The sequence below is a fragment of the Budorcas taxicolor genome, chromosome 6 (assembly GCF_023091745.1).
Source record: "Budorcas taxicolor isolate Tak-1 chromosome 6, Takin1.1, whole genome shotgun sequence".
NCBI classification, from domain to species: Eukaryota; Metazoa; Chordata; class Mammalia; order Artiodactyla; family Bovidae; genus Budorcas; species Budorcas taxicolor.
The window spans coordinates 95,845,156-95,869,110 of NC_068915.1; the positions used below are offsets into that span (position 1 = coordinate 95,845,156).

The window sequence follows — 23,955 nt, forward strand, 5'->3', positions numbered from 1 at the left end:
TTTCCTTTTCATCACAACATTCTCCTCACCCCAGATATTTTAATATTTAGAGAAAACAGGAAATTACCATTGCGAAAAGCTGACCCCCCAGAGAAGAGGCTCAAGAATGAAAAATCAACTTTGTACCCATAAAAGACAGATTAAGAATGATTTAATGATTAGGAATATGAAGGATCTGTATAGAGGGGAATAATCTTCTATATTTTCTAAGAATACCTATATATCTAATTTATAAAAAGTTAAAATTTAGAAACTTAGGTGAGCAGTGAGCTCTTAATAAGCACTTCATTTTGGTGAGGATTAACTCTTCGTATGCACTAAACCTTAACCATCTTTACTTCATGATTTAAAAGAAAAAGAAAAGATTGACATTGTATTGATACAGTTATGCATACAGATACCAATGATACACAGAGTTCAGGACTAAATAGTTATTAAGGCCCCTTTAATTCTAACAGAGATAGTAACAGTACTTTCCATCTATGCAGCATTGATTATTTCATTGAAATTGGTAAAGGACTCTCTATCTATCAACTTACTCCCCAAAACAGTCCCCTAAAGTAGGCATTATTTTCCTGTGCCTTTTTCTACAAGTGAGAAAGCTAGTACTCAAAAAAGTGAAGTCATTTTCCCGCGGTCATCCAGCTACAAAACAGAATTGGGATTGTATTATGGTAAGGTCTCTCATTTCTTCATCTTTATAAAGCACTCTAAAGGAAACCCAATAAAATCACATATGGAGATTATATAATGACATGGCCAGTCATAGCCAAAGTAAACTTGTAGTACTCTAAGTTAGTTTTTATTTGTATATATGTAAGTTGTTTTTGAATTACAACTACTGATCACCTTTGAGAACACCATTGCTAATATAACTGTACAGTTCTAATATTAACCTAATACATGAATTTCCTACATTTATAAGTGGGTAATTGAAAAATATATACATGGAAAAACATACAGTGCTTACAAACCAAATGCAAATAAAACTCTTTAAAAAATCTTAGAAATTCATTAAGCGGGTTACGTCAATCCTATTAAAAATGCTTCATCTATGTACAACTTTAAAAATACTACTCCAGGAAACAAAAATTCTTTGGTTCAGCAAAAAGATTCTAAATGTGGAAATATAATTTGTTAAGGATGCACCTTCTTGGGTGGGGCCTGACTCATCTGTTTTAACACTTCAGAAAGCAGATAACTGATTCTCCGAATGCTGAAAATATGGGTGGAGTGTGGGTACAGGTTGCTTTTCCTATAGAACATCAGCATATGGAAATATAACCAGGAGCTTGAATAATGCAGAGGCTCCATTAATGGAACTTTTTAATGCAGAAAAAACGTTATTTTTACTCTGCTAGATCAGAAAGGTGGGAAGTCGGCTTCTTATCCATTTGGAAAGGAGGGTGAGAGAATAATCATGACTGATACATAAAAACATTCTACTAGCAAAGTTCTTAGGCACTGGCATCCAACGCTATTGAAACAAATCTACCCATCGTTTGGAAGACTACGGAGGAGACAGGAGGGGACTTGATGTCGGGTGTCCTTGTTACTGGGCATTACTTCTCGAGCGGCTGGCCTGCCTTAAATATCTAAAATTATAAATAGTCCCATGACTCACACATCTTTTTAAAAAATTATTAATGCAACAGTGATTTTGGTTTGCATCAATATTTGCCAATGGGATTTTCATTAAAAATTAACTGTGTTTATTCTGTACTCTTGGTTTATTAATAGCAACAGTCACAGAACTGGTCAAAATATCTCAGAGTCTCAAAGAGTCAACATTTTGACCTTTTGGAAGTTTTTCTCCTCCACAGGTAAGGGGAAGGAAAAGCCTTCATAATCTAGTTTCTGCATGTTTTCTAAGTTGATTGTGAAAATATTTAATATGTAAGATAAAACTTTTCCAAAGACCCCTCAATTAACCACACATTACAACCACCTCTCACAAGACTTTTGCAAAGTCTCTGAGGTACCACAGCTGGTCACAGGAAAATAAAAAATATTTTTTGCTTTGTTTATTTTTTCTAAGTTCTCCAATACAATATAATTACCTGGAAGGAAGAATTAACTCATTTATGTTAGGAAGTGGTACCAAGGACTAATATTCAAATTTGCCTTTCCCCAGACTACTTTCAGAAGCATATTAATTTATTTCTAGGTTGAATGCAGGTGAAAACCAAGAATTGCTATTGACTACCAAGTTTCCTGCAAACCCCAATTTCAAGATGCCATGATGCTTATGTGAAATTGTTGGGAAAGGGAAATTTTCCAAAATTAACCCTTGTTCTTCTTTCTATTTGAATGACTTAGTTGTTCAAGGACAAGACATTTTTAAAACCTTACTAGGACTTAAATGAGACAAGAATGATAAGGACGGAGCAATAGATTTCAGAGAAGATAATGTCCCTTCAACAAAAATGGTTCTGACTTCGAAGAGGGGACTAAGACAGCCTTCAACATTTGAGAAAAACAAAGAATGGAACACATGAATAATTCACAGCATCTAAAGGAGACGTTATAATTCAGAACCACCTCTGCACCCACTCTCTCCCACCCCCAGATTATGGGCAGGGATTTCGTTTCTCTAATGGTCTTCCAAAAGATAGTGTCAAACTGCAAGGAGAAATGATCAGTGTTGGATTGCTAGGACTTCTAGTCCTCTTGATTCTGTAGGCAGTGATCGTCTTTCCTTCTCTCAGAAGTCTTTATCCCAGCCTGACAGCTCATCTGGAGGCACCCCCCTTTCAGGAGGATACTTGTCAAAGTAGCTGTGATCTGTGGGTCCACTGAGCTAGTAGAGAAAAGATGAAACCAAAGGTGAGAACACATGGGAATGCTCCCTGCAGCCACTTATAAGGTACGCATAAGGAAAAGATGACCAGTTATCAGTTTTGAATCACACTCTCAACTTCATGAGATCTCCCCTTTAGAACAAATGGATTGGATTTCAGAATTACCTTTGATAGGAGCTACCTGGCCTGAGAAGTTATTTCTGAAAGAAAAGGTGAAAAAATGATATCTATTTTTCAAACTGGAAAACATTTTAAAAGGAAATATTTTTTCTTTAAAAATGGGTCAGAATCCTTCTTCCACTTTGTATGTTTCTCACCAATCGAAATTTTATATGGCTAATTGACACATATAAAGTCTCCAGAAGTTCAAACAATGGGAAAATTCAAAATGTTTGTTTTGAATGACTTTGTTGAAAGAATTAAATGACTCTGGTGTTCAATTACTCTGGAAATCAAGTGGTTTCCAATTTTTAGTCTTCAAACAATTTTCATTAGTATCTAATTGAATTATCAGCTGGTAGATAATTGAAAATACTATTTATAATCCATCATAATGAGTTTTGGAGAGACAAGGAGACTACTCAGGTGTTCAAAGTGACATTTTATTACAAAACCTTCCACTCTCATTTACTTATTTACGTGAACACAACTCTTAGCACGTTCATCTATTGGACTGGCCAAAAAGTTCATTTGGGTTTTTCTGGAAGATGGTATGGAAAAACCTAAATGAACTTTTTGACCAACCCAATATATAAAGAGATGGTGATGGACAGGGAGGCCTGGTGTGCTACGATTCATGGGGTCACAAAGAGCCGGACACGACTGAGCGACTGAACTGAACTGAACTGAATATATAAAAATAATTAAGAGAAATAGAACTGATGTGGAATCTGGTTCCACTTTTTAATAAATAATATTTATCTTCAAGTACATTTAATAATTTCTTTTCAAAGCATCTTGTTTAATAATTACTTTAAAATTTATAATGTATTTATATTGTTTGATACTGCATCTTACAAAAATGTAATTGTAACTGAATTCAGAAGAAATATCTGTGCTGCCAACAAAATCTTTACTCTCACAAAAATTTTAAATTAAAAAAAAATAAAATTTAAAGTTTTTAAAGGATGAGCAATAATAGGCTTTCCAGCATAAAAATCTTTTACATTAGGATAAAATTTTATAGGGAAAATCTAATGGAAATATGGAGATATATGGAGGCATTCAGAGAGAAAAAGGAATGATATAATATTTCTGTCTGTATTTTAAAATTATTTTAAAAATAATTATTTATGTCCAAAAAAGCAACATTCAGGGACTGAGTACTGGAAATGTAGCTAGTTGTAATTAAGATGTGATGAGAAGTGGAAAATCCACTTGAGATTTTTGAAAATTTAGAAAGATCTCATTAATATTCTATGTTGGTTACAATTTGAAATGTAACATGTAAGGGGTTCCCTGGTGCTACCAAGGGCTTCTCTGTGGCTCAGCTGGTAAAGAATTTACCCACAATGTGGGAGACCTGGGTTCAATCCCCGGGTTGGGAAGATCCCCTGGATACAGGAATGGCTACCCACTCCAGTATTCTAGCCTGGAGAATTCCATGGACTGTATAGTCCATGGGGTCACAGAGAGTCAGACACGACTGAGAGATTTTCACTTTCATTTTCACATGTGGAAATAATAATCCTTAATGTAGTAAAATAATTAAAACTAATTTCACCTATTTCTTTTAACCCTTTTAAATATGGCTACTGGAAGATTTTAAATTGCATATAGGTTCATATTATATTTCTAGAACCATATTTCAGCCTGACCAACACTGATGATCTTGGGACTTAGAAATGAAAGTGTCAGTCACTCAGTCGTGTCCGAATCTTTTTGACTCCATGGACTATACAGCCCACCAGCCTCCTCTGTTCACGGAATTCTCCAGGCAAGAATATTGGAGTGAGTAGCCATTCCCTTCTCCAGGAGATCTTTCTGACCCAGAATCCAGCCTGGTCTCCTTCATTACTTAAATTCACATGTAATGCATTCCTAAGAGTTGAGCTAACGTCCATTAACAGGTAATAGAATCATATTTGCATAGAATCACAATTGCAAAGACATTTTTACTTAAACTTAAAAACTTAAAATTTTTAAGATGTATTACACACATACACTCGAGTGTGCACACATGATCACACACTTAAAATCTGTTTACAAAAACACCTAGAAAAAAATCAAGAGAGTAACATCAGCTACCATACCTCTCTTTGTAAAGGTGATGGAAGATTTCGTGCTTTCAGTCCCTCCCAATTAAAACCATTTAACCACCTGAGAAATGAGAAAAGCACAGAGGAATATTACTGATCTGATACACTATTAGCATGTCATGTTATCTGTCAACCCATTCTGTTGCCTGCTTCCTGCCTGCAATGGTGTAGCTGCAAGTAATCAGAGAGAAATACTCACTGTGCCCACACACTCACACACACACACACACACACACACACACACACATCTGTGTATCTCACATTACATCCATGCCCACTACCTTCCAGGGAGGGGGCTTTAGTGTCTCCAGCAGTCAGGCTGGATCTCTCTGTTTTTCCACTCATTGCCACACACTTTTAGACTCATAATTCATTCTTTGTCCTCTCTCCTCCAACTTTCAGAACCTCCTCTCCATCCTCACTCCCAAATGATAGCCTGGCTTCCTATTTCACGAAGAAAATTGGAGCAGAAAAAGGAACTCCTACAATTTTTCACCAGCGTAATGCTACATGCAAGTTCAGGAGCTAAGTCATGTCTGACTCTTTGTGACCCAAGGACTGTAGCCTGCCAGGCTTCCTCTGTCCATGAGATGTTTCAGGCAAGAATACTGGAGTGGGTTGCCATTTCCTTCTCCTATGTACCTGCCTATGTACCCACATCTGTGTGCTTCCCTTCTCTCCTGTGCCATGAATGCATTGCCTTTGCTTCCAGTTGAGGTCAGCTCCTCTGCTGTGTAATTGATCCTGTAGGCATTCTCTATTCAAACATGCTCCTTAAAATCTTACTTCTCCTGAATTTTCTCTGCTGGTGCATTCAGATCAGTGTGGAAACAATGAAATTCTTGCAACCACAAAGCACTCTCCCTTCACCTGAACTTTTCTCCAACTCTCACTCCAGTTCTCTCTTCTCATTGGAAGAAAACTTGAAAGAGTAACCTAATCACTGTATCAGCTGCACACACAAAAAACACTGCTGCCTGCTCATGCCAAAGAATGCTCAAACTACTGCACAATTGCACTCATCTCACACGTTAGTTAAGTAATGCTCAAAATCTCCAACCCACACTTCAGCAATACGTGAACTGTGAACTTCCAGATGTTCAAGCTGGATTTAGAAAAGGCAGAGGAACCAGAGATCAAATTGCCAACATCCGCTGGATCATCAAAAAAGCAAGAGAGTTCCAGAAAAACATCTATTTCTGCTTTATTGACTATGCCAAAGCCTTTGACTATGTGGATCACAATAAACCATGGACAATTCTGAAAGAGATGGGAATACCAGACCATCTGACTTGCCTCTTGAGAAACCTGTATTCAGGTCAGGAAGCAACAGTTAGAACTGGACATGGAACAACAGACCGGTTCCAAATAAGAAAAAGAGTATGTCAAGGCTGTATATTTTCACCCTGCTTTTTTAACTTATATGCAGAGTACATCATGAGAAATGCTGGACTGGAAGAAGCACAAGCTGGAATCGAGATTGCTGGGAGAAATATCAATAACCTCAGATATGCAGATGACACCACCCTTATGGCAGAAAGTGAAGAGGAACTAAAGAGCCTCTTGATGAAAGTGAAAGAAGAGAGTGAAAATGTTGGCTTAAAGCTCAACATTCAGAAAACGAAGATCATGGCATCCGGCCCCATCACTTCATGGGAAATAGATGGGGAAACAGTGAAAACAGTGGCTGACTTTATTTTTCTGGGTTCCAAAATCACTGCAGATGGTGACTGCAGCCATGAAATTAAAAGACGCTTACTCCTTGGAAGAAAAGTTATGACCAACCTAGATAGCATATTAGAAAGCAGAGATATCACTTTGTCAACAAAGGTCCATCTAGTCATGGATATGGTTTTTCCCGTAGTCATGTATGGATGTGACAGTTGGACTATAAAGAAAGCTGAGCGCTGAAGAATTGATGCTTTTGAACTGTGGTGTGGGAGAAGACTCTTGAGAGTCCCTTGGACTGCAAGGAGATTCAACCAGTCCATCCTAAAGGAGATCAGTCCTGGGTGTTCATTGGAAGGACTGATGTTGAAGCTGAAACTCCAATACTTTGGCTACCTGATGCAAAGAGCCGACTCATTTGAAAAGACCCTGATGCTAGGAGGGATTGAGGGCAGGAGGAGAAGGGGACAACAGAAGTTGAGCCGGATGGCATCACTGGCTTAATGGACATGGGTTTGGGTGGATTCTTGGAGTTGGTGATGGACAGGGAGGCCTGGCATGCTGCGGTTCATGCAGTTTCCGAGTCGGACACGACTGAGCCACTGAACTGAACTGAACTGATTCCAGTAAACACTGAGTGTTGCCTGCACTGATGCCATCAGCCACTGTAGCCACCTGGCAAGCAATTTGGGGTGGAGAAAAACATAATACTGGCACTAGATAGTTAAGATATATACCAAAATAATAATGTCAAGAAGATGCCCAGACTCTTGCATCTTCTCATATATAGAAAAGCAGTAAAATCGTTGACTTGTTATATCTTTTATTTGTGATTAGCAGTAAATATTTTTTCTTTTTTTAAATTGAAGTATAGTTGCTGTACAGTATTATATGTTACAGATGTACAATACAGTGACTGACAATTTTAAAAGGTTATACTCCATTTATAGTTATTACAAAATGGGCTACATTTCCTGTGTTGTACAATGTATCTTTGTAGCTTGTTCTTTACCTAATACCTAATGGTTTGTAGGTAAACTCTTCCTCCTCTACCCTTAGATTGCCCCACCCTGTTTCAGCAGTAATCTTCTCATGTCTTACTACATGCTTTTTTCTTAAGCAAAAACTCCTATATATCCCAGCTCCTCCCTTACCTCTCTGGAGCAGTTTCTCAGAGATAGCTGAGAGGCTACCTCCCAGGCTATCGTCCTCAATAAGGTCTTTAAATAAAACCTAACTTGCAACTTTTAGGTTGTGTGTTTTGCTTCGGTCGACAGTATCCATTTTATCCTGGGCATACTTCAGTCAGATTTCACCCTCTCCACTCCATGAAATTGCCTTGATTCTCAGTTTTAACCTCACTGCCAGCAGCATTTGCCACAGCTTATCACTCACATTTACCCATCACTCACACTTACTCATCACTCACACTTACTCAAACACTTCCTTTGCTTGGCTCCAGAAACATACTCTTGTTCTGGCCTTCTTCTTACCTTCCTGAGTACTTTTTCTCCTTTTCCACTGCTATTTCCATATGAAGTTGTTGTGCTCTGGAGCTCAGTCATTGGACCTGTTCATTTTTCAACTACCCTCACTTTGTAGGTAATCTCATTCAGTCTTATGGCTTTAAATAGCATGTATGAACTGATTACTCTCAAATTTCTATTTCCATTCAAGATCTCCCCACCCCATTGTTTTATAGGCTGATATCCATAACTGCCATTCACTGTCACCCCAAAGAATATCTAATGGGTATCTAGCAACAATCAGGTTCACATTGAAGCTCCAAATTTTCCTCAATAAATTTGTCTCAACTCTTCCAGTTGTTCAAACCAAAGACTTTGGAGTTATCCTTTCTCTCACATCCTGTCTCAGTTCATGGGCAAATTTAGTCAGCATTATCTTCAAAACACATTTGTATTCAGAACCCTACAAATACTCAATATCTCAATTCTACCAGCATGCACCAAGTCATTAGTATTTCTTGCCTGTATTATTACAATCACCTCCTAATAGGTCCTCTGACCTTCCCAGGTCACTCAGGGGTAAAAGAATCCCCGTGCCAATGCAGGAGACTCAAGAGATGTGGGTTCAACCCCTGGATGAGGAAGATCCCCTGGGCTAAGAAATGGTAATCCCTTCCAGTATTCGTGCCTGGAGAATCCCATGGAGAGAGGAGCGTGGAGGGCTACAGTCCATGGGGTTACAAAGAGATGGACACAACTGAGTGCACGCATGCATGCAAACAGGTCCTTCTACTTTTGTCCATGTGAAACAATCCAGCGGCAAAGGCAATCATTGAAAATGTAAGTCAGGTCACATCATGCCTTTGTTCAAAGCTGTCCAATGCTTTCAGTTTCACTCAGTGTAAAAGGCAAAGTCTTCACCATGTCTTTACTATAACCCATTGACTTACAAAATCATCCTTTCAACCACCACCCTTCCCCCACCTTACCACAGTCCTACTTTTCTCTTTCTTTCTGTTTTGCACCTGTGTCTCCTCAACATTCTTCCAACAAGCTAGGGATGCTCCCAATTCAAGGCCTTTGCACGTAAGCCCCTGTAAGTGAATGAGTCTTTCCCCAGATTTCCACATGATTTGCTCCCTCAACAGTATCAGATATTTTCTCAAAGGTCATTTCTTAGAGAAGCCTTCTTTGGGAGACACGGGTTCAAACCCTGGGTCAGGAAGATCCCCTGGAGAAGGAAATGGCAACCCACTCCAGTAGTCATGCCTGAAAAATTCCATGGATGGGGAAGCCTGGTGGGCTACAGTTCATAGGGTGGCAAAGAGTTGGACACAACTGAGTGACTTCACTTTCTTTCACTTTCTTTTACCATCCAGTCTAACATGGCAAACCTTGCCCATTCCTCGCACCCCTACCCTCCCCACCACACATTACATCCCATCCTTTCCTATTTTCTCTCCTTAGTACTTGACACTCTCTAATATCTCTACTATGCACTTTATGTAGTTATAATATCTTCTTTATTTTCTTTCCCCCCAACTAGAATCCAAGCTCCATGATGGCAAGAATGCAAGCTCATTTCCAAAGAAGTGTCATTAACACTTGGAACAGTGCATGCTAAGTTGCTTCAGTTGTGTCTAACTTTTTTGCAACCCTGTGGATGACAGCCTGGCAGGCTCCTCTGTCCATGGGATTCTCCAGGCAAGAAAACTGGAGTGGATTGCCATTTCCTTCTCCAGGGGATCTTTCCAACCAAGGGATCAAACCTGCATCTCTTATGTGTCCTGCACTGGCAGGTGGGTTCTTTACCACTAGGGCCACCTGGGAAGCCCACTTGGAACAAAACAGGGGCTCAAATAAATGTCTGTTGAATAACTTAATGAGTCTACAACAAGAGGACACATTTACACAGGATCTCTAACTATCATTCTTACAACATCACATTGCCATATTGTGATGCTCTTGATGAAATGTATCTAGAAAGCTCCAAAAGAAAAACTATCTCACAATTATCTGTAATGGGATGAAGCTAAAGGCCAGATGAAGTCCTTTCATTTATTGCTTCCAAATCATTAATCTAAAAGGACTGATATGGTCTTTAGGATACATATCAGGCTTGGTGAGCTGGAGATTCAACACCAGAAATGAGGAGAGCTTACTTCTCTCAGACAGAAAAAAAAATGTACTCTGTCTCTCAGAATATTATGAAGCACATGGAGTAATACTGTTTTATATAATACTGATCTTTTCTGTTGGGACACTGAAGTCACTTCAGTCAGTAAAGAAAAATGTACACACTGCTATATACTTATTAATAAAATGGATAACCAACAAGGACCTGCTGTATAGCACAGGGAACTCTGCTCAATGTTATGTGGCAGCCTGGATGGGAGGGAGTTTGAGGGGAGAATGGACACATGAATATGTATGGCTGAGTCCCTTCCCTGTTCACTGAAACTATCACATCATTGTTAATCGGCTATACCCTCAATACAAAATAAAAACTTCAGAAAAGAAAAAAAAAAAGAAAGAAAGAAAAGAAAAAGCACCAGCCCAGGGCTGGCACCAGTCTAGTGCAGAAAGTCAATTTGGTCCCAGGAATCAGAAACAACAAAGACCCTGCTTTTAAGATATCTTTATTTTGGTAGGAGGTGACAAGTAAGCAAACAAGTAAGTACTACAAATACTTACATTAGTTTCATACACTAATAAGTAATAGAGAATAAAGAGAAAACATAAGAGAATAAAATGGTAGAGGTTGACTGGGATGAGGATGGGTTGGGAGGTACTGCTTTTTAGCCAGAGTGATGTCTGAAGAAGTAATATCTGAGTTAAAGCCATAATGAAGAGAATGGAGAAGCCATGGATAGATTCGTGTCAATGGCTTTGTAAATGGAAGAAAGTGATGAAATGAGCAGAAGTGTAGTGAACGGAGGGAAAACTAGAAAAACATATCATGTCTGAGAACCAGTCAGAGGCCAGATCCTGTAGGGTCTTGTAGAACATAAAAAGGCATCAAGATTTTATGCTTAGGGGAAAACCAGTACAAAGTTAGAAGGAAGTGATGTGATCTAAGCATGTTAAGACAATTACGGCCGCTATGTGAAGAATATCCACGGCAGGGGTACAATGGGAGGGTGGTAGGAGGTGGGAGAAGGCAGGCTGGGAGATTTTATGAGACCGTCACATTCTTCTGTCTGGCTACTGGACCTGCAGGTACGTTTTTCTACCTTTTTCAATCTCTTTCCACTCTTGGAACTGGTTTGGGGGTCACTCCGTGACTGGATCTCCCATCCTAAGTCTAAGCTTAGCAAGAGAAAAAATACTAAAACTAGACGGCAGGCTCTGGTACATTCCATTTCAGATGCCATGCCATTCTTCACTCAAAGCGCCATTTTTGCCTGAGCTGCTGAGTCTTTAAGCAAAGAGTGAGAGTCAGACAGCGGTGCTAGCTGTATGACTTCCCCTGTCCTTGCTGCAAAACCGCAGAAGTCTTCTGCTTGATCCACCCATCAGCTTCTTTGTACAGACTGAGGCTCCATTTTTAGGGATTTCTGGGCACACAGTTCTGTGGGTTCTTTTCTTTTACCACCAAAGTCTGCCACAATTCCTTTTCACATATTTTACAATGCTCTCTACCCAGAACCTACTCCATAAATATTAATAAAAATCGTTACTGTTACTCCACTGAATCAAAGAGCCTGTGCATTTCTTGTTGAGTACTTGTTACAATTTGACTTATGGCAATATTTACTTAACATGAGTGGTTATTCACTTAACACTTGGCCTTTTTGACACTACCCACATTTTAAGTAATCCAAGTGCCAGCATGCACTCGTGTGTGAAAAATATTCACTAAAGAAATATTAGCAGCAACTGCACATAAATTGCTTCTTCATTTTTAGAAGACTTGTAGCTATTCTTGAGAGTAAAATTCTAGAGACTCGAAATATTAAATGTAATATTATGAGACTGGAAACAAATTACTCCTGGGCCTAGCAGGAAAGATTTAATTGTACCCTACAAATATATTATCCCTTTTTTCAGACAGACATGATTGGTACCTAGTTAATAAGTTAACTCACAAAAAGGAGAGAGAGGAACTATATTTTTAGGAAAGACAATTTATCACAGACTGGACAAACATTTAACAATAGAACATGTTTAACTGTATTGTTTTAAAAAACAAAATTGAAGTAAACAGCTTTCTAAGAAAAAAAAAAATGTTTTACCTTAGAGAGGAGCTGGAAAATCTGATAGCAAATTTTAGAAAATTTTTTTGTTTTATTTCTTTATTTAGGCAGCAATTTATGGCATGTGGGGATCTTAGTTACCTGGCCAGGGATTGAACCTGTGCTCCCTGCATTGGAAGCATGGAGTCTTAACCACTGGACCTCCAGGGAAGCCCAGAAAGACTGTTTTCTCAAAAAAAAAAAAAAAAATCCAGAATATCCTGGGTAGAGAAGCTATATATGCCTTGGAGACTTATAGAAGGTTCTAGAACACTATTTGAAAGCAGAGAGATCTGTTTTTCAGCCCCACATGCCCCAGCTTTGTATCTTAAGAATCACTAAGAAAATAAGATGAAATAATGGTTTTAAGCTCCCTGTGCTCACCAGAAGGCACTGTGTAAATTTGCTGCATCTTATTAGTGAACTCTGCCCTACACACGGATGCTTCAGCTATTTGGCAAAGAGCACCGTCTGTTAAAAAGTATAGGCAAATTAATCCCTATGGGGAAGGGAATTCAAAATTCTTCATTACCACACTAAAGTGAGAAAGTCCTTTAGCATCAATTTGCATGTGCATAAAATTCCAGTTTGACAGTTCCATTTAAATGAGCCTCAGGTAAATGAGAAGCAAGAGATAAAACTGGAACCTGTTCACAATTATATCACTTCTATTTTCCAACTACCTCAGAGCAACCATGAAGACACTTCTTTAATGAGACAAATGAAGACAATACACTGGAAGAGGTACTTTAATTGGCAGGACTTTTGTTTGTTCAACAAGAAGGGTATATTTATGTGTCTTTTTACCATGAGAGAAGAAACTGTGATAACAGCATGTAGGAAGAGAGAGAAACTGGAATCTAAGATAAATAATAAACTTCACACTGAAGACAATCCAAAGGCTCTAAGAATAAAGAACAGAAAATGCTCTAAGCATTTTGATGTCTCTGAAATGCACAGATGTGTCTGTCTGTCTCCATCTCTTCCCTGCTCCCCACCCCCTTCCTGATATATCCTGACTCCTTACGGAAGAGCCCAATATGAATTTACAATGTTGAATACATGGCTTTATTTCAAGAAAGCTCATGAATAGATAGAGCAGGGTTGGCAGCCCAGGGATTTTTTTTTTTTTTTTTTTTTGAGCTGCACCACTACTATTCAGAAAAATGGACAGTGTTTCTATTCAGCAGCATCTCTCCCTTTATTTTCACTCTATGGTGATTTGCCTCTAATTCTTCAGTAAAAACATCCAGAGAGAAATAAAATATTGAGAGGTGTTTTCCTCTCTGAAAGTGAACACAGCAGTGTGTTCAAAGGTTTTCAAAAATGAAATTCTCAAATCTATTTTTTTGAACTATCAAGAGGTGATAGTCTTTATTTGTAAATCAAGCACAAAAGCAAAACATCTTGAGGATGGCAGGATTTAGCCAGGCATAGATTAAAAACAAACAAATAACTCCAAGGCTTGAACTTCCACACATGCAAACAGAGATGCAAAATCAGAGATTTTATGTTGTGGAGGTTATTGATGGTTTTAAAGGCCAGTTTTAGAAATTCACAGACCTGAAGAGGTGCATATTAGATTACTACATAAGGATAAAACATGATTTGAGGTTTTGTGGAAATCAATGTACCTTACCCGAAAAAGTAAAGTACAGTATGAGACTTTAAAATGTGCAGAGCTAACATCACTCATTATCAGAGAAATGCAAATCAAAATCACAATGAGGTACCATCTCACACCAGTCAGAACGGCTGCTATCCAAAAGTCTACAAGCAGTAAATGCTGGAGAGGGTGTGGAGCAAAGGGAACCCTCTTACACTGTTGGTAGGAATGGAAACTAGTACAGCCACTATGGAGAACAGTGTAGAGATTCCTTAAAAAACTGGAAATAGAACTGCCATATGACCCAGCAATCCCACTGCTGGGCATACACACCAAGGAAACCAGAATTGAAAGAGACACGTGTACCCCAATGTTCATCGCAGCACTGTTTATAATAGCCAGGACATGGAAGCAACCTAGATGTCCATCAGCAGATGAATGGATAAGAAAGCTGTGGTACATATACACAATGGAATATTACTCTGCCATTAAAAAGAATGCATTTGAATCAGTTCTAATGAGATGGATGAAACTGGAGCCGATTATACAGAGAAAGAAAAACACCAATACAGTATACTAACACATATATATGGAATTTAGAAAGATGGTGACGATAACCCTATATGTGAGACAAAGAAAGAGACACAGGTGTATAGAACAGTCTTTCGGACTCTGTGGGAGAAAGCAAGGGTGGGATGATCTGAGAGAATAGCAATGAAACATGTATATTATCATATGTGAAACAGATCTCCAGCCCAGGTTCAATGCATGAGACAGGGTGCTCAGGGCTGGTGCACTGGGATGACCCTGAGGGATGGGATGGGGAGGGAGGTGGGAGGGGGGTTAAGGATGGGGAACACATGTACACCCATGGCTGATTCATATCAGTGTATGGCAAAAAACACTACAATACTGTAAAGTAATTAACCTCCAACTAAAATAAATAAATTTTTAAAAATAATAATAAAACAAAATGTGGAGAGCTAGTCAAAGGAAAATTATGTTTCAAATTAATGTATAATATCAGTTAAACTGAAATAGAAGGCTATGTAAGAGTTGATTTAGTTAACCCATTCTCTTGAATATGGATAACAATGATAGTATCCTACTTAAACTGCAAATCAAATGTCAAAATTAGAACTTGATTCCTTTACAGAATCCAAGATAATATTGGAAAATAATAAAGACAGCAGCAGATAAAAAGCTAAGTTGCTATAACCTGAATATGTAATTTTGTGATTTGTTTTGTAACTTTATCCATACTTGATAGGAATTTCCAGCACTGGCGAAATCACACTGAGATTGATCTTTGTAACTGCAGGTAGTACAACACAGATGAGAAATAAAGCACCAGAAAGGGTAAACTGAGTGTCTGGGGAGGGGTCTTTGCAGCATACTGAGAAAAGCTTCAAGATGACCACATTTTAAAAATATTTCTATATTTGCTGGGCAGAGAAATATGTACCTGTGTTTCTTAATGTCATTGATTCCATTCTTCAGATTTCCCAGTCTTTCTGTTGGATTTTGCCTACAAAAAAAGTTTAAAGTCAGCTTATAATAATTACGCTTGAGTGAATTTTACATTAAAATTTAATGCTTTTTCTTTATCCATTCATTCATTTTGTCAGTAATATGTATAAACCAGGCACATTTGTGTATAGGGAGAAAGAAAACATACGCCCTCTCTGGAGGACCACAGTCCAATTACAGTCAGAAATATGAATATCAGTTCAGTTCCATTCAGTCGCTCAGTTGTGTCCGACTCTTTGCAACCCCATGAATTGCAGCACGCCAGGCCTCCCTGTCCATCACCAACTCCCGGAGTTCACTCAGACTCACATCCATCGAGTCAGTGATGCCATCCAGCCATCTCATCCTCTGTCGTCCCCTTCTCCTCCTGCTCCCAGTCCCTCCCAGCATCAGAGTCTTTTCCAATGAGTCAACTCTTCACATGAGATGGCCAAAGTACTGGAGTTTCAGCTTCAGCATCATTCCCTCCAAAGAAATTCCAGGGCTGATCTCCTTATGTATCTATATATCCCAGTATATAGCTATAGGCTATATATGGGCTTCCTTTGTGGGTCAGCTGGTAAAGAATCTGCCTGCAATGCGGGTGATCTGGGTTTAGTCTCTGGATTGGGAAGATCCCCTGGAGAAGGGAAAGGCTACCCACTTCAGTATTCTGGCCTAGAGAATTATATGAGGTCGCAAAGAGTCGGACATGACTGAGCGACTTTCACTTTCTCTATATAGCTATAGATACTTAGATATAGATATTGATATATAGATAGGTATATATCCCAGTGCTTTAAATGAGCTATGAATAAATGCTTAGAAGAACTGGCAGATGCTGTTATATCTTACCAATTTTGCTAAGAAGACCAAGGAAAGCTTTAGAGAATCATTTACAATGGAGTTAAAATTTTAGAAACATGAAGAAATTTCTGTGGGCAACCAGCAGCAAGGTTTCATGTCCTAAATTTACTAAATTTTAATGCACTTTTGAAAGTTCATATGTGCAAAAAATGTTCACAATGTTTTTAAAAAGCCAACAAAATTAAGTTTAAACAAAATTCTAGAAGTCTTCCATTCTCCAAAAAATTACTTTTAATGTTAAATAGAATTCTGCAGTAATTTTCAATAAAGTCAGAGTATTTTGTTAAAAAACTGAAGGCTGAAAGAGGGCATACAGCAACACTTTATCATCACCACTGAAAATTAACGGAGGCTATAAATTACTCCTTCATTACGGTAAGTTTTGTGGTTTTGTTTTTCTCTACAGCAGACAAAGATGATTCTCAAAGATAACCTGAACAATCTGGATAACTTTTAAACTATAAGAAGGTACTGTGGTTCTATCATATGAAGGAAATTCAAACTCCTAGTACAGACCATAAAATAGAAAACATGTAGGCGCATGCTAAGTCACTTCAGTCATATCTGACTCTTTGCAACCCTATGGACCACCAGGTTCCTCTGTGCATGGGATTCTCCAGGAATACTGGAGTGGGCTGCCATGCGCTCCTCCAGGGGATCTTCTCAACCCAGGGATCAAACCCGTGTCTATTACATCTCCTGCATTGGCAGGCGGATTCTTTACCACTATCCACCTGGGAAGCCCAAAGTAGAAATGATTTTCTTTAAATATAATCTAGCTACATAGAAAAGTACTATAAGTAAATACATAATCTAACTTTAAAATGGCAGCAGAAATAAGAAGCCTTCACACTTTCCCTAAAAACAAAGGATTTTTAATAGTCATTCTCACCTGCAAAGTCTCCGAATCAGATCCTCAGGTCGTCTTGTTATCTTTCTGGGAAAATCCATTTTTTCAATGCCTTTGAGAATCAGATTGTAGGTCATCATTTGGTCAATCCCAGAAAAAGGAGGGCTAGAGAAAAGCCAAAATAGAACATTAGGACCCACACCTGAGACACATTTCCAACTGATATTCCACCCTCCCTCTTTCCCTCCTTCCCTCTCTCTCATAGGTTGTTTTATAGCAAATCTGCACATATGCTAGAAAATAATCTAATTACTTGAATACCACTTAAAATACACACATCCACACATAGACATAGAGGTAATCTATCGGGTGGTGATAATCACTGAAAAGAAAAATAAAACGGAGGACAGAGAGTGAGAGAGAGGTGTGATGTTTTTAGACACAATGGATAGTAAAAGGGCTTCAGTGGTAAGGAATCCACCTGCCAAGGCAGAAGAATAGATTTAATCCCTGGGTCGGGAAGATCCCCTGGAGAAGAAAATGGCAACCCACTAAGCCTCTCTCATATGTTGACAATTAAGCAGAGATGAGAATGAGTCACACTGTTCTCTTGTAGACAAAGAATTCCAAGACAGCAAGGAGTCAGGAGTAGACATGGGTTATTCTTGGAACAGGGAGGGCAGTGTTGCTGGTGGAGTCAGTAAGCAGGGCAGGAGGATAAGAGATGAGAGTCACATGACTATAGACCTAGTGGGCTATGGGAAGGACCTGGGAATGTGTTCTAATTTACAAAACCCAAAGTAAGGTTTTAAAAATGTGTTGATGGACTTCCCTGGTGGTTCAGTGGTTAAGAGTCCATGCTTGCACTGGAGGAGTTGTGGAGTCAATTGCTGGTCAGGAAACTAAGATCCTGTATGTCAGGTGGTATGACCAAAAGGGAGAAAAGAAACAAAAAACAAAACAAAAAAATGTGTTGAAAATAAACTGTGATGGTTCTAGTGGTGGGGTAAGGCAGGGCTGGTAGCTCAGACTAGAACAGTGGTGAAGATGGAGATGTGATTGGATTCCAGATTATTTCGAAGGCAGTCAACAGGATTTGCTAATGGGGTGAATGTGGTACGCAGGAGAAAGCAAGGGTTCAAGAATGATGCTAAAGCGTTTTGGGTGTTTCCCTGGTAGCTCAGCTGGTAAAGAATCCACCTGCAATGCAGGAAACCTGGGTTCGATCCATGGGTTGGGAAGATCCTTTGGAGAAGGGCATGGCCACCCACTCCAGTATTCTGGCCTGGAGAATCCCTATTGACAGAAGAGCCTGGCGGGCTACAGTCCATGGGGTCGTAAAGAGTCGGCATGACTGAGTGACTGAGCGGCTAAGCACAAAGCGTTTTGATCTATGGAACTGAGCTATTTTTACTAAGGCTGGAGTGGGCTGGGAGTACAGGTTGCAGAGCAGGTTATGAAGAAGAGAATCAAGAGTTATGTCCTGAACATCCCAATAGAGATGCTAAGCAGACAGGTGAACTTAGGAGTCTGGCATTCAGGGAAGAGCCGAGGGCTGGAGGTGTGGTTCTGGGGAGTCCTTAGACAGCATTTATGGCCAGGGGACTTGATGTTATCACCCAAGGAGTGAATAGGTAGAAAACAGGTCAAGGACTGAAGTGACCTGAGGTTAGGATGACAAGAAGGATTCAGCAACAGACAGAGCTGGAGACTCTAGCATGGGGACAGAAAAGAGAGTATTTCAAGGCAACGGTTGCAACAATGAATAAGAAAGTTTACAATAGCTAGGAGATGGAAGCAACCTAGATGTCCATCGGCAGCCGAATGGATGAGACAGTTGTGGTACATATACACAATGGAATATTATTCAGCTATTAAAAATGCATTTGAGTCAGTTCTAATGAGGTGGATGAAACTGGAGCCTATTATACAGAGTGAAGTAAGTCTGAAAGAAAAACACCAGTACAGTATATTAATGTATATATATGGAATTTAGAAAGATGGTAATGACGACCCTGTATGAGAGACAGCAAAAGAGACACAGATATAAAGAACAGACTTTTGGACTCTGTACGAGAAGGTGAGGGTGGGATGATTTGAAAGAATAGCATTGAAACACGTATATTACCACCGTATGTGAAACAGACGACCAGTCCAAGTTCGATGCATGAAACAGGGCACTCAAAGCTGGTGCACTGGGACAACCCAGAGGGACGGGATGGGGAGCGAGGTGGGAAGGGGTTCGACACAAGGGGACACATGTACACCCATGTCTGATTCATGTCACTGTATGGAAAAAACCACTGCTGCTGCTGCTGCTGCTAAGTCACTTCAGTCGTGTCTGACTCTGTGTGACCTCAGAGATGGCAGCCCACCAGGCTTTCCCGTCCCTGGGATTCTCCAGGCAAGAACACTGGCATGGGTTGCCATTTCCCTCTCCAATGCATGAAAGTGAACAGTGAAAGTGAAGTTGCTCGGTCGTGTCTGACTCTTAGTGACCCCATGGACTGCAGCCCACCACGCTCCTCCATCCACGGGATTTTCCAGACAAGAGTACTGGAGTGGGCTGCCATTGCCTTTTCCATGGCAAAAACCACTACAATATTGTAAAATAATTAGTCTCTAATTATAATAAATAAACTAATTTTTATAAAAAGAAAGCATTGGGAATGAACCACTGAATTTGGGTAACATGTTAATGCATAGACTCTGCTTTTAAAATCACTTTCATAACCTACACTGTTGTGTCATTTAATTTTTGAAAATTAAAGATGATTTTCACAAACAATTCTGCCGTATTTTAGTCACGCCTGAGACGGGAAGATAGTGAGAGCTCCCACTCTTTGTAATAAACTTGAAACAAGTTTGGTGCACCGACTTTTCAATAATCTGTTTCACTCATAAATAAAAAGATGTAGGAAACAAATAACATTGCTCTAACATCTTCAACTTATTTATATATTTATAAGTAGGTTGTGTTTTGTTTTGGTTTGGTTTTTCAGTTCTTTTCTTATCTTCATTTACCTCCTGACTTCAGGACATTTAAAATGAACTGTCCCCATACCCTACCCCAGAAAAGCTTTATAAAAATGATTTCTCAACATTTTTTCATATTTTAGTTTATTTTTAATTGGAGGATACTTGCTTTACAATGTTGTGTCGGTTGTACAAGCTGTACAACAACTTGAATCAGCTGTAAGTACACTTATATCCCCCTGCCTCTTGAGTCTCCCTCCCACCCATCCCCCACTCTCAATTTCTTTAGGACAACTCAAGACTATTTTGGCAATTCCAAATTATTGAGAATCATTCCCGCTTTCTTATTCCCTCACTTTATTTCCACACTTCTTGTAACAATGTATTCTAGCTGATGAAGACTGAAATGTATATTCTCCAGGTACCTACAAGAGCCATCATGTATCTGTTAGAAATGCAGCTCACTTATTTTCCAGAAACAAGAAAACCAATTCTTGAAATAGAAATCCTTGTGTCCTGAGACCGTAAGCAATTTTCTCTTTAAATGACTAGCAGGACATTTTTCTCTTCTTTCCTTCAAAATCTTAAGCAATGAATATTTGAAAATATTTGATATTACAGATAATATCAAATAATCTTTCATGTGGACAAGGATAAAGAACAGAGCCACACATAATCCAATACTGAAATTTGCAGTGTATAAAGTTCAAGAAGATTCCAGGAAACTCTCCTTTGGTAAAGTATGTGTTGAGCCTTGGATCCCCAGAACTGGGCTCATTCCAGCATTTCTTACAGCGTTCCATATGCAAATCATCCCTGAAATCAAGACTGAGGATATTTGGTTGTAAAGGCTTGAAAGGATGACCAAATCAGTTAATGATAAATGGAGGTAGAAAACTAACCTGAGTGCCAGGGGTACATCCATGCATTATGGATGAGTTATAAAAATTCATTTGTATAAGGCACATGTGTTTAATAAAAAACGTGTCTCATTTGGAGTCAGAAGACCTGAGATTAAATCCCAGGTCTTAGTGAGTAGATCTCTGATCCAGTCTTCTAATCCATAGCATTTAAATCATAAAATAATCATAATACAAATTTAAACCTTAAGATAACAAAAATTTCTGCTTTAACTTCCATATAAGTTTGTGAAAACACAACTAGATAAAACAGATGCAAGTGCTTTGTAAGCTGGCAAAGGCTTTACAAATGTGAGGTAATATGTGTTTGTGCACATATGTGTGTAAGTGTGTGTGTGCGGGCATGACTGTTTGGGATCTCGAATTCATTAATATACAGCTCTTTATCACTTCAGGAATGACAATCCAATTTTAACTTGTAAAACTCCTGCTGTGTCTTGTCTCTGTTCATCAGCACCTCTAGAAAGCAGTTGACAAGGGGATTAAAATTTAAATCCAGCAACGCTTCCTTCTCTTAGCATTTCTGGTTAATGATTTATGGGGAAGACGGAAGAATATGGTTAAATTTAATTGATCAATGGATTTAATGGAAATACATCTGCTATTTTCTCAACTGAAAAAAAATATGAGGAAATAATAACAGCCCACGACTTCAACTCTCTTTCTTATTTTGATGATGAAGTCCCCAAACTTTCACTTAATATAGTGAAAGTATAGTTAAGTATTATTATAATTAATATAAAAGTATATAGTTATATATATAGTATATATACATTAGTATATTGGTATATAATACTATATAGAAGTATATATTAGGTAAAATTATACTTAATATAAAAGTATATAAAGTATTAATTATATAGTATCTATAACAACAGGCCTTGCCCCCCTCTAGGTGCATGCGTGAGTGCTAAGTCATTTCATTTGTGTCCTACTCTTTGCAACCCTACAGATTGTAACCTCCCAAGCTCTGTTGTCCATGGGATTCTCCAGGCAAGAATACCGGAGTGGGTTGCCATGCCCTCTTCCAGGGGATCCTTCCAATCCAGGGATCGAACCCGTGTCTCTTTGTCTCTTGGATTGGCAGGAGGGTTCTTTACCGCAAGCGCCACCTGGGGAGCCCTTCGAGGTAAACTATAGCAGTTTTGTGCTCCTTTGCTGTAGCTTCCTGAATATTTTCACCATGTTATAACCTCAAAAGCATGCTATACAGGACATAATGTGAAGAGGAAAAGGCATCGTGCTTAATCAAAAACACTTCCAAAATGTTAAATTCTTATATACATATATATATATGTATTATCATGAGTAAGTTATTTTTGCAGTTCTCAGAAGAAGAGGCTGAACACAACTTGAAGGTACTTACTTGCCCGTGAGGAGCTCATATACTAGAATTCCCAGGGACCAAAAGTCCACACTGAAGTCATGTCCTTTGTTGAGAATGACTTCTGGAGCTACATACTCTGGAGTTCCACAGAACGTCCATGTTTTCTGTCCAGATCCTATTTTCTTAGCAAATCCAAAGTCAACCTAGAAAAGAAGATCAAAGAAATCTTCAGAGACCATAAAACTCACATTCTTCTTTAAGTCTCCCTTTAACTTCTTAAGGGTTTCCCTGATAGCTCAGCTGGTAAAGACTCCACCTGCAATGCAGGAGACCCTGGTTCAATTCCTGGGTCGGGAAAATCCACTGGAGATGGGATAGGCTACCCATTCCAGTATTCTTGGGCTTCCCTTGTGGCTCAGCTCGTAAAGAATCTGCCTGCATTGTGGGAGATCTGGGTTTGATCTCTGGGTTGGAAAGATCCCCTGGTGAAGGGAAAGGCTACCCACTCCAGTATGCTGGCCTGGAGAATTCCATGGACTGTATAGTCCAGAGGGTCGCAAAGAGTTGGACACGACTGAGCAACTTTCACTTTAACTTCTTCAGTCTTCTTTCTTTGCCTCCACCCTCCCCTTAGCACCGCACACACACACACACAAACACTGACCCTCTCATTCAGGGCCAAGGGTAAATCTCATCACACTGGAGAAAGTCCCATGCACACATCTCTACACCCAGGACTCCTAGAGGACTAGAGGGTTGGTTTAGGAAGGGGCTGTGTGCTGGGCTCAGTCACTCAGTTGTGTCCAACTCTTTGAGACCCCATGGATTGTATGTAGCCCGCCAAACTCCTCTGTCTATGGGATTTCTCAGGCAAGAATATTGAAGCGGGTTGCCATTTCCTTCTCCAGGGGATTTTCCCAACCCATAGATCGAACCTGTGTCTTTTGCGGCTCCTGTGTTGGCAGGTGGATTCTTTACTGCTAGTGCCACCTGGGAAGCCCTTTAGGAAGAGGAGATCCTTGCAACCAAGGTGAAGTTCACGACAAGCAGACCAGTAATTTTCAATATCAATAGTGGTATTCATTAGGAAAAGAAAAGAAGGGGGCAGTAACTGACCCTTTTGCACTTCATATCATAAAAGGAAATTAAGGATTTGGAAAAGGAACCATTGCTGAGGAAAAAAGGGCTTAAAATTCTAGATAGTCTTGAAAAACTTTGTGCACAATGCCTGCACCTTCTCAATGCTGGGAGTCAGAAGTAGAAGCCAGGATCATCCCATCTCAACTTTGGCTGGACTCTGACACCCTCAGTCCCTCTCAGGGTGGTGGGTGACGGGTAGCACTTGGATTAACTTATTTATTCTGAAAAAATACAGTCAGCACTTACAATCGGCCGAGCTCTATGGTAGATACAAAGTGGACTAGAAGAACTTCGGAGTACTGGGATTGCTTAAACAGACACGTGAGAATAAT

General features: G+C 39.3%; 1 protein-coding gene across 1 annotated transcript in view; it reads right to left on the bottom strand.

Annotated features, from left to right (window-relative positions):
* Positions 1-2,704: 2,704 nt before the first annotated feature.
* Positions 2,705-23,955, bottom strand: part of PRKG2 (protein kinase cGMP-dependent 2) — a 106,761-nt gene continuing 85,510 nt past the window's right edge. The window contains exons 14-18 of the mRNA XM_052642024.1: positions 22,523-22,686; positions 17,303-17,425; positions 15,500-15,562; positions 5,054-5,120; positions 2,705-2,800 (exon numbers count right to left, since the gene is read on the bottom strand). Of these exons, the coding sequence (XP_052497984.1) occupies positions 2,705-2,800; positions 5,054-5,120; positions 15,500-15,562; positions 17,303-17,425; positions 22,523-22,686 (513 nt within the window). The remainder of the gene's footprint in view (positions 2,801-5,053; positions 5,121-15,499; positions 15,563-17,302; positions 17,426-22,522; positions 22,687-23,955) is intronic.